Consider the following 12,432-nt stretch of genomic DNA (forward strand, 5'->3'; position numbering starts at 1 on the left):
TTTTAGTTCTCAATATAGATTTGCAAAGATTTTAATGTACTACTACTTTCAAAAAAAATCCTAATTTAGCATCCACCTCTCTTTAGAATGAATAGTTTCCTACTCAGTACACCTATAGTATATTTCTATTTATTTTATTATGCTTGAATTAAGGTATCATCCACATGGGTATTCTACACCAGCAATACATCTTAGTATTTCTCCAGCACTGAGCACAGCAATGCCTTGCATACAATAAACACTTTTTAAAGAACTAAAGAAAAAAAATTAAAAGAAAAAAAGTAACAAGAAATTTTCTTATAGACAAATGGAAGTTTCACTCCTTTCCATCCATTAATAAGCTGCTGTATATTTTTCTTTCATTCCCATACACATCAAAACATTTTATCGGGCAATGAAAAAGGAAAAGTAGAAAAAACTATGAATGAATGAGCTGATAAGCTTTAGTTTCTTACCTAAATCTCTAGACAGTTTAACAGGAATTTAAACTAAGTCATAAAAGTGAAAAAGTCAATTAGGATTTATCAAGATATCTGACTATTTGTTTCCCATTCAATTCACAAAAACTTACAAAAATTTTTACTTTGAAAACAGTTTTAGCTATCTAAAGCAATGTTTTATGCACATACATAGTACATACACACACGTGCACCTTCCTTTTAGATGCTGACCTTTCTACAAGCCTTCTTTTTACAAATCTTGGAACAACTTCTCTTTTTAAATATAATCTATTAATGTTAGCCCATAAATGTATTTCAAACTATGCCTCCCTAAACTACAAATTTTAATATCTGTAAAATGAAAGCAATTTCACACAGTTACTATAAGGATTAAATGAAATTGAAACCATGTCTTCACTAACACAGGTTGTGTTCTGTGAAGTATATTTTCAAAACTGTATTCACTAATTAAAAAATTAGGTGCTTTGGGAGCTATAATATCAGTGAAACAAGACTCAAATCTCAAAGAGCTTATAACTTAATAAGCATAATCAAGTAGAAAGTGATTAAAATGTAAGATCATTTGTGATATGTATCATCTGCGATGTGAAAAGAAAGTATTTGGAATTTCAGACTTACCTGTGAGCCTATTCGGTGGGAAATGACCAGAGAAGGACACATAAACATGGCACCATTTAGTCAGTCTCCAAGAACCAGTAAGATTTTAATTACAATGAAGGGAGAAGCATGAGGAAAAAGATCAAAGGAAGACAACTGTCCAAGGAATGGTGAGTTAGCATTTGGCTGGTGTTTCAGGTATGTGTTCATAAACTGGGTGGTATAGTTAAATACCAAGTGAAAAGTATAGATGTTGTTTAATATGAATTTAGAGGTCAAGGAAGGATTTGGAGGTAAAGAAATATCAGTGTTAGGTATTAAGAAACACAACTGTTGCAAAGGTCACCGATGATCTTCTATGTCACTAAATCTAATAAACATTCTTTTACTCTTACTTGACCTCTCAATCACCATTGATTTTGCTTCTGTAACTTATATGTGAGGAAAAGCTAGGTTTTCATCTAGTTTTCAAGATGCTCCCTTTCAATCTCGTTTTGTGGATTTATAACCCCACCCCAAATCAGGCACAGACTTATTCTTCAAAGGTTCCATAATCTTATCTACTTCCACAGCCATAATTACCATCCATTTGTTGATGACTCCCAAATTTATATCTCTAGCCCACATAGTTTCAAATAGAAATGTTCAACATGACTTCCACTGACTGCTTTAAAGGCTACCTGAAACACAACCTGCTTATTTTAAGACTAAACTAACATTCTCTCCCTTCCCATTTTGTCCTTTCCCTATTACAGCAAATGACACTGCCATGTATCTAGCTAAGTAAGCCAAAACCCAAGGGTCATCCTAACAACAGCTTCTCATTCACAATAGCCAATCCATCCGCAGCGTCCATTAGTATTACCTCCCCAATACCACTCAAGTCTATCCACTTCTGTCCATCTTCTTTCCACCTAAATAATACATGTATATATAACATATATGTGTAAAAAAATATGTATTTATATGCATATGTGGATGTGAGTATGAGAATGGATGGAGAGAGAGAAACAGAAACAGATTTTGTAAGCATGAAAAACAAAACAGAGAAACTAAGACTGAGAAAACTTTAAATATCCCAAGTGTCTTCTTCAGCTTTACATGTGTTTTCATTTAGCTGTAGTGTTTACAGAATGATCCTCCACAATCAAATGCCTAAACAGTCTAGAACCCATTTTTAAAATGAGGTTTCATTTCTACGTTAATTTAGATGCTAGTCACTTTGAATTTGTGATAATCCATGGATCACTATCTTCTAGTTGATGATTATAATAATGACAGTAAAGACTGGAAAATCACAACAATATATTCACAACAGGAAAATTCAAGTATTCTTTATTTCAGGTATACTTTAGTTCAATAATGAAAACTTACAGTAAAAAATATGAATATGGCAACTAAGTATTTAAGTAAATTCCCTCAAGAAATTCTGCTAAACAATGCTTTAGTAAACTATTTCTGCTACATGAAGTGCTGATAATAAAGTACATGAAGTAACTAGAGATAATAACCGAAATATTTCAATGCTCCAGAAAGGCCTTTCCTTTCTTACTTAGTTTGAACAGGTGAGGTTTTACTACATATATAGTTAAATAGAGAGAGTAAATTTTTCTCATATAAAAACCCTCATATAGAAAATCAAGTCACTGAATTTAACTGTCAGTAACATATTTTCCTTAACTGAGAAAAGAAAGAGAGTAGGATTTTTTCAATTTTAAATCTTGAAGAAATCTCTGATAAGGCCAGGTATTTTTTTTCCCCTCTCTCTTCATGACCTTCTATTATGACTATAAAAAAAAAAAAAAAGGACAGTGTCTGTAAAAAAGTGTCCCCAACTAACTCTGACCCACTTAAATCCTAATATTGTAGATAGCCAGGAAAAAATTTAAAAAGAACAGAACTGAATTCAGTTATATCCTGAAGGAGAATGTACTTGTTAGGGGGGAGCAAAGACAGGTGCTATGTTAACAAAAGGAACAGCGTCAGAGGTCTCAGTCTGGTGCAGGGCTCCTGCAGCCACCTCAGGAAGGCACAGCTTCAGGATGACAGAAGGGTCATGCTTTGCAGAGAACATGTCCTGATCCTAAAAATCAGTGTCATAGGGTTTTATTTTCAGGATAAAAAGGAGCAATAAACTGGGAGTGTACTTAATGAACCAGTAGAAAATGTAAGGTAAGTTTTCTAAGAATAAAGTTCAAGTTCATAGACAAGGTTCAAAATTATCATTAATGGTACGTTTGTGAGACTTCCTATGTAGTAGCTGCTTGATTTAAATCATCTCATCTAATGTAATATTGTAACTGGTTCAGCTGCACATCCTTTTCTAAGTGTCTGGCCTTGCTGAGTCCCAGTATACTACAGTGTATTAGAATCATTCATTTCTTCCCTCTGTTGTGGGCCATATCTGTGGAAGGAACATAAGTCTTGCTCCACTAGAGTCGAGTGTGGCCACGTGACTGCTTCAGCTCAGTGGGAGTGTGGGAATCAGTTCCAAACAGAAGCTTTAAGGGCTATCTCATGGTTCCACTCCTAATCTTTTCCATTTGCTATGCAAATAGCAACATCCCATATGTGGTTCTTTCAGCCCGAACCCCAGATAAAGAAGATATGGACATCCAGGGAAACAAAACATGAACAAGTAAGCTTTATTGTGTAACCTTCTGAAATTAAATGGCTTTTACTGCAGCATAACCCAGCAAAGCTGTTAAAACCATCCACTTTTCTCATGTGTAAAATAGTGATAATAAGGGCTACCTAGAAGGTTAGGGTGAAGATTAAACCAGACTATACATGAAAAAGAAGTGAAATTATCTTTGCTCACAGGTTATATGATTTTATATGTAGAAAAGCCCAACGATTTCATAAAGAACAGTTAGCACTAATAAATTCAGTAAAGTAGCAGGATATAAAATCAACACACAAAAATTAGTTGTGCTTCTATACACCAGCAATTAACAATCTGAAAAAGAAACTGAAAAAAAACAACAACCCCAGCTACAATAGCATTAAAAAGAGTAAAATACTGGTATTTAGGAATAAACTAAAGATAAAGCCCTATATATTGAAAACTATAAAACATTGCTGAAATTAATGAAGACATAAATAAATGAAAAGACAATGTGTGTTCATGGATTTGGAAGATTTAATATTGTTAAGATGACCATATTATCCAAAGAAATTTACATATTTAACACAATACCTATCAAATCCCAATACCATTTTTCACAGAAATAGGAAAAATAATCTTAAAATTCATACAGAATTTCAAAGGACACTGAATAGCCAGAAGATCCTGAATTGAGAGAAGAAAAACAAAGTTGCAGGCCTCACACTTACTGATTTCAAAACATATTATAAATCTACAGAAATAAGAACTGGCATAAAGACAGACATACAGATTCCTGGAACAAAATATGCCAGAAAAAAAACCTTTTCATGACAGTCAAATGATCTCTGACAAGGGTGCCAAGACTATACAGTGAGGAAAAACAGTCTCTGCAACAGCTGGTGGCGTGAAAACTGGATATCCACATGCAAAAGAATGAAGTTGACTTCATCTTACACCATATATAAAATTAACTGAAAATGAATTAAAAACCTAAACTTAAGACCTAAAACTATAAAACTCATAGAAGAAAACATAGGAGAAAAATTTCATGATGTTAGATTTGGCAATGATTTCTTGAATATGACACTAAAAGCACTAGCATGAAAAGCAAAAATAGACTAATGGGACTACATCAAACTAAAAAACTTCAGCACAGCAAAAGAAACAATCAACAAGGTGAATAGAAACCTATGAAATGAGAGAATATCTGCAATCATACTGTATTTCCCCACGCATGGGACACGCTTTTCTGTGAAAAATTTGGGGTCTAAAAACTAGGTGCATCTTATACAGTGGTTGTAAATTCTTTTACTTGCATTTCCCGCTTTTTTGCACTTAAGGAGTTGTATGAATTTTATGATGAATAAAACTTGAGTTCAATAACTTTATGTAATACATTTTTTTTTCAAATTTCGGGCCCCAAAATTAAGGTGCGTCTTATACATGGAAACACCTTATACATGGGGAATACAGTATATCTAATAAGGTATTAATAACCAGAATGTATAAAGAACTTCTATAATTCAACAACAAAGACCGCAAATTATAAAATTGAGCAAATGACTTAATCAGACATTTCTCCAAAAAAAGATATACAAATCACTAAGCATATAAAAAGATGCTTAACATCACTAACCGTTAGAAAAATGTAAAAAAAAAAAAAAAAGAAAAATGTAAATTAGAACTACAATGAGATACCACATTGCATTCATCAGGATGGCTATCATAAAAAATAAAAATAAAAATAAAAAATAACGAGTGTTGGCAAGGATGTGGAGAAACTGTAATTCTTATGCACTTTAGTTGGGAAAGTGAAATGGCACAGCCACTGTGGAAACTGTATGGAGGAGGTTCCGCAAAAAACTTAAAAACAGAATTATCATACTGTGAGATAACAGAAAATACGTACTGATCTCTGTCTCTGGTTCCTGGCACAGAGCTCCTAAAATCTTTGTAATTTTCTGGGTGATAGGAGTGTCTTTTGTTCTACTGCAGCAATTTTGGGCAGGCTCCTGGATGGAGGCTGGCCACCAGAAAGACCAAGCCATGGTTAGAAGCTTAGATTTTCAGCTCCACTCCCAATTTCCCAGAGAAGGAAGAAGGGTTGGAAATGGAGGTTATAATTGACCATTCCTATATAAAGAAGACTCCATAAAATCCCAATAGTACAGGGTTCGGGGAGCTTACAGGTGGGTGAACACATCCACACCAGGATGATGAACCCCAACTCCACTGGGGCAGAAGCTCTTACAAATTAGGACTCTCTCACACCTCACCCTGTGTATCTCTTTATCTGGCTGTTCATCTGTATCCTTTATAAGGTCCTTTAATTATTAAAGTTTAATAAACTGGTAAATGTAAGTAACTCTCTGCCTGAGTTCTGTGAGCTGCTTTAGCAAATTAATTGAATCTGAAGAGGAAGTCATGAGAACCTATCATTTTTAGCCAAATCAGGCAAAATTGTGGGTAACCTTGGGACTTAATACTTTTGATCTGCATCTGAAGTGGGGTGGAAGCAGTCTTACTCTCTAAAATCTGATACTTTCTCCAGGTAGATAAGTATCAAAATTGAGTAAATTATAAGACATCCAACTGATGTCAGAGAATTGCTTGGTGTGGGAAAAAACCTCCATGCATCTGGTGACCAGAGTGTCAAGAGTGAAATATTCTGTGTAAAAGTGGACACAGGTGAAAGAAAAACATGCTTTGATGCCTGTGCTTTTGGTATCATATTCTTTTCCTACATGGGAGGGAAAAACGAGTTTTTCCTTTGCACATATGATCCAGCAATTTCATTTCTGGGTATAGAGCCAATGGAATTCAACCCAGGATCTTGAAGATATATTTGCACACCTGTGTTCATTGTAGCATTATTCATAACAGCCAAGAAAATGGAAGCAACCCATATGCCCATGAATGAATGAATGGATAAGTGGATAAACAAAATGTGGTATACATACAGAGTAAAATATTATTCGGCCTTTGGAAAAAAGGAAATCCTGTCGCATGCTACAATTGGGTAAACCTTGAGGTGTGAAATAAACCAGTCACAAAACGATAGCTAATGTATGATTCCACTTATATGAGGTTTCTAAAGTAATCAAATTCATGGTAGCAGGTGGTTTCCAGGGCCTTGGGACAGGTATAAATGGGGAGCTGGTGTATGATTGCACTTATATATGTAATCTAAAAAAGCTGAACTCATGGAAATAAAGAGTCGAATGGTGGATGCCAGAGGCTGGAGATGGGAGAGATGCTGGTCAAGGGTACCAACCTCCAGCTAGAAGATGAATAAGTTCTGAGGATCTAATGTGTAACATGGTGCTATAGTTAATCATACCATAGTATATATTTTAAAGCTGTTAAGAGACTAGATCTTAAGTATTCTCACCATACACACACACACACACACATACACACACACACACACACAAAAGGTAATTATGTGGTGGGATCTTGATAACATTATACGAAGTGAAATAAGTAAATCAGAAAAAACCAGGAACTGCATTATTCCATACGTAGGTGGGACATAAAAGTGAAACTAAGAGACATTGATAAGAGTGTGGTGGTTACGGGGGGGGGGGGGGGGAGTGGGAATAGGGAGAGGGAAAGGGAGAGGGGGAGGGGCACAAAGAAAACTAGATAGAAGGTGACAGAGGACAATCTGACTTTGGGTGATGGGTATGCAACATAAGTGAACGACAAGATAACCTGGAGTTGTTATCTTTGAATATATGTATCCTGATTTATTGATGTCACCCCATTAAAAATAAAATTATTAAAAATATATATATATAAAACATAAAAAAAGGTAATTATGGAGGTGATAGATATGTTCATCTTATTGTGATAATCATTTCATAATGTATACATTGATCTAAACTTCACATTGTACATCTTAAACTTACACAATGTTATATTTCAATTATATCTCAATATAGTTGGGGGGGAAATAATCTTGTAGCTCATAATCATGAACCAGAATAAAGTGTTGATGGATATATATTTATGTATGTATAAATGGGTAGTTGGTGTTCAGTTGATATTCAGTTTTACAAGATGAAAAGGTTCTAGAAAGATCAGTTGCACAACAATGTAATTACATTTAACATCACTTAACCATACACTTAAATTAAAAATGGTTAAATTGATAAATTTTACATTGTGTTTTTACTACAATTTTTAAAACTTTTTAATAATCAATTATGCATACAAAAGACAGATATAAAAGTCATCATTTAGATGATTCAATAATATGACATTTATCTCTTTTTATGTAGTTTCATGTTCTCTGAAAAATATAATTGCAAGCAGAGCGGTCTTATTTTCCTTGATCTCTTTGCAGGAACAAATACTGATCATTGCTATTTTGAAAACCACCTCACCTGCTGACTTCTCTCACACAAATGTACCTGTTCTCCTCCTACCTCTCTGCTCCTTCCCTTCTGCCAGCGCTCGTTGTTTCCCACGGCCCACTCCTTAAAGGTTACCCTTGTGCAGTCTGTCCTCCGTCCGCTTTTTCTTTCTCTAATCTGTCCTGTAAAGCTCATGGTTTCAGTAATTATCTCAGAATTATCTTAGTGCAAATAATTTCTAAATCATCACCAATTCTGATTTCTTTCCCAAACTTCAGTAAAATGTTTACAAAAACTACATAGATAAATATATACATAGATATCCTGCAGATAACTATATAGAATTAGTTTTCATGTCTGGTATATTTTATCTGTAAAATCTCTCAGATTTGTACCTTTTAAGTAGATAAGATCATTATCTAATTCATTCATCCATCAAACATTTAATGGGATCTAATTAAATATCTAACATTGTACTAGGAACTAGAGACACAAAAATTCATAGCATAACCTCTGCTCTTAAAAAGGGCACTTTTATTTACATGTAACTATATCATCACAATTGCAGGCATTATCACAAATCACTGCACAGGAGATTATACATCTGCTTGCTTCCACCACCAATATATATACACTATATATATATCTATACTATATATCTATATCTATATCTATATCTATATATCTATATCTATATATATATATATATTTTTTTAGTGAGAGACAGACAGATAGATGGGAAGGAAGAGAGATGAGATTTATCAACTCATAGTTGTGGGACTTTAGTTGTTCATTGATTGCTTCTCATACATGTCCTGACAGGGGGACTCCAGCAGAGCCAGTGACCTCTTGCTCCAGCCAGTGACCATGGGCCTAAGTCAGCAACCTTTGGGATCAAGCCAGCAACCATGGGGTTTCAAACCTGGGACCCCAGCATCCCAGATGGATGCTCTATCCACTGCACCACCACCTTGTCAGGCCAGAAAAATCTGAGTAGAACTGATATGAACCACTTCCAAACAGAGGCCTATACTAATTGAAATGTATCTGATAGACAAATTCCTTAGTCTGATATTTAAGGGCCTAATAATGTAGCTTCTTTTCCAGTTTCATCAACCAAACTGTACCCACTAAACTAGTGATGCCAAGTTTATTCCACAGCTGTTATTAACTGCTGTTCAAGAAAAAACAGGAGGGTTTTGTTTGGATGAGACTGGAAAATGCTCTTAGAAACGAAGTTAAATAGACCTCTTTATTGCAGGGCTTCTTAGAATCTTTTAATATGTTAACATGCTTTGCAAAATTCCCAGAGGAGAATTTATTAGTCTATCTTTTCAACCTTGCTGTTCTAATCATATCAGACTACTCAACATTGTTGGTGTATGCAGATAACTTAGTTCCTACCACTATTTCTTCACTCACACTCTGCTTCCTGCCCCAAGACCACATGCCCAAAACATGCCCACCTTTCAAGACCTCAAGTGCCCTCATTCTAGAAAGCTTTCCTATTTTTTCCCTCCAAAGCAGTCTGCTTCCCCCTTGAGCTTCGACTGGTCTTACTCAAATTCAGCCTCCATAATGCTTCTAGTAATATTTCAAAATGCAAACATGTCACATCATTCATCTGCTTTCAACAGCTCCCTGGCTTTCAGTAAACAAACCAATGGTAAACCATCATAGTCCAGAACCTTCTTAAACTTCTAGCCTCGTCTCCTACCATATACCTTCTAGCTATACCAGACCAACCTCAACTACCCGGAAATTTCAGGCTATTTCATGTTGTTATCCTTTTATACATCGTTTCCTCTACCTCATTACTCTTTGTCAGTTAATCCCTTCTTTTCTTTCAAAATTGAATTCAAGCATCACCTCCTTTGCGGTGTCCCTGATCTAATTAAGATACCTTTCCTTTGTGCTTCTATAATACCCAAATATAGCAGTTTCCAATCAGGGCTGATTTTGTGCCCCAGGCGACATATGGCAATGTCTACAGATATTTTTTTAATTGTCACATCTTAGAAGATAGCTTTTTGTTGTAGAAGGCTGTCCTGTACACTGTAGGATGTTTATCACCATACCCAGCCTCTAGTCCAGGGATCTGGAACCTTTTTGGCTGAGAGAGCCATGAACACCACATATTTTAAAATGTAATTCCATGAGAGCCATACTACGACCCGTCTATGTTACGCATTATCCAATAAAAATTTGTTGTCCCAAAGGACAGCTGTGATTGGTTCCAGCCACGCTCACCCATGAACATGAGCAGTTGGAAATGAATGGATTGTAATACATGAGAATTTTTATACTTTTAACATTATTTTTTTTTATTAAAGATTTGTCTGCGAGCCAGATGCAGCCATCAGAAGAGCCACATCTGGCTTGCAAGCCATAGGTTTCCGACCCCTGCTCTAGTCACTAGATGCCAGCAGCACCAGACAAGCAAATGTCCCCTGCAGAGGGTATCACCAGGGATCTAGAGTATGGTTGTAAAATAACTTAATAAATTAATGAAATAATTTTTAATAAAAAATTGAAAGTAAAAAAAATCTATGCAAGGACTAGGAAAGAAAAAATAATTTACCTTTTCAGCTAATTCTTCTGCTGTTATCTTTGGATCATATGGAATGGGATCGCCTAAATAGGTGCGTAACTTCACTGGAAAGCCTCCATACATTGGAGCAAATGGATAGCGGAATTTTTCATAAAGCCACCTAAATAACCCTATTTTAAAGTAAATAAAATCATTTTAATTGTTTAGATATTCTGAGCATGTTGTTGTAAACTCTTGAATAAATTATGTAAGGTTTAGAGGAAGTGGCAAACAATATCACCTCTTAGCAATCAGTATTTTTTAAAGATAAGCTTTTCATTAGTTGTAACAAATGTGCAAGATGTTAATAAAAGAAAATGGAAAGTGATGAGAGAGTTTATGAGTACTCCTTGTACTTTCTGTTCAGTTTTTCTATAAACCTAAAAATTCTCATAAATACATGGTCTATTAATCTTTTTAATAAATTTTTAAAAATATAAGAACTTTAAAGGCAAACCAAATACTATTAATGCAAAATAAGGGTAAAGACTGAAACCAAAAACTAGAAGCTGAAATGTCTACAGACTCAAAAACATATGATTTACATGAATAAAAGAAAAAAAAATGGAAGCATAAAATAAATTCACATAAGCATGAGACCAAAATTCATAAACTAGGTAAAAACTAAAAACATTATTGTAAATTAGAAAAAATGCAACAAAGAGTTTAATAACAAAGAGTTACTAATGCTAATGACCAAGCACAAAATTTAGCAAGATTAAAAGCGGTAATAGTGCAAAATAAACTGATACACTATAAGACTAAGTTTGAAAAAAAATCCAAGAAAGGCAAGCAATATGGAATACATAACCATGAACTGTACTAGAAATTTTAAATACTGTTTATATATGAAAACAGAACACACCATAAGACCCCAAGTAATATTAAAAAAAAAATCTCTAGACACTAATTTCTGAGATATTCAACTGTTAAAGTAAAAAATGTTAAAAAAAAGCAGTCAAGGCCTTGGCCAAAAGAATTTTAAAACCATTTTGCAATTATAGAAGGAAAATTAGAAATAATTTCTGGTACACAACTTAAATTCTGAACAAACGATCTGAGAATAAATTAGAAGAAAATATTCCACAACAAAAGTTAAACTTCTCATCAACCTGACTTTCTACTTTAAATTAAAAAAAAACAAAAGGAAGGCCTATAAAACATAATGGAATATCAACAATAAATCAATGTTGGACATAAAAGAAACAAGAAAAGTTTAAAGTTCTTCAGAAGGGGATTTATGTGTAGATATAAAAACTAACAATATAGTGCTAGGAACAGAAAATATAATCAATCAATATATAAAGCATAGAGTATAAAAACAAATTAAAAATTTCTAAACAAAAGAACAACAGAGACATTGCAAAGAAAAAGCACATCTAATTGTTATCACTCTTATAACCAGATTTAGAGCTCATCTTGTCAACATGTTTTAAAATAGGTAAATTAGATCATTTACTCCATAATTTTTAAAAGTTCATGACAAATAAGCTTCAGTACTTACGAGACAAAAACCTAATACCTAAGAACTGCCATTACTTAGAGCCAGTTTAACCTTTAAATAGGAAAATGTCTAAATTTTGAACTCATATAGGGTTCAAAAGCCCAAATATTTAAAATACTACATTATAAAAATAAAAACAAAAAATAAAATGAAAAATTACATTATAATTAGAAAAACCATATGAACTCAGAACTTACTTGTTCCTCCAAGTGATCTAAATCCTTCTCGGATATTTTGTGTAAACATAGGAATAATGGGCTAGAGAGAAAAATTTGAATTAGAAAGTAAATATATTAATCCAGTCAATGTCTCCA

At 34.0% G+C, this 12,432-nt stretch overlaps 1 protein-coding gene across 4 annotated transcripts in view; it reads right to left on the bottom strand.

The window, feature by feature from the left end:
* TMEM68 (transmembrane protein 68) overlaps window positions 1-12,432 on the bottom strand; it is a 41,610-nt gene that overhangs the window by 1,578 nt on the left and 27,600 nt on the right. For all 4 annotated transcript variants that reach the window (XM_066266138.1, XM_066266135.1, XM_066266136.1 and 1 more), the window contains 2 exons: window positions 12,316-12,376; window positions 10,606-10,745 (listed from right to left, as the gene is read on the bottom strand). In XM_066266138.1, the coding sequence (XP_066122235.1) occupies window positions 10,606-10,745; window positions 12,316-12,376 (201 nt within the window). Of the gene's footprint in view, window positions 1-10,605; window positions 10,746-12,315; window positions 12,377-12,432 lie in introns of those variants that run through there.

This window comes from Saccopteryx bilineata, chromosome 3 (assembly GCF_036850765.1).
Source record: "Saccopteryx bilineata isolate mSacBil1 chromosome 3, mSacBil1_pri_phased_curated, whole genome shotgun sequence".
NCBI lineage: Eukaryota > Metazoa > Chordata > Mammalia > Chiroptera > Emballonuridae > Saccopteryx > Saccopteryx bilineata.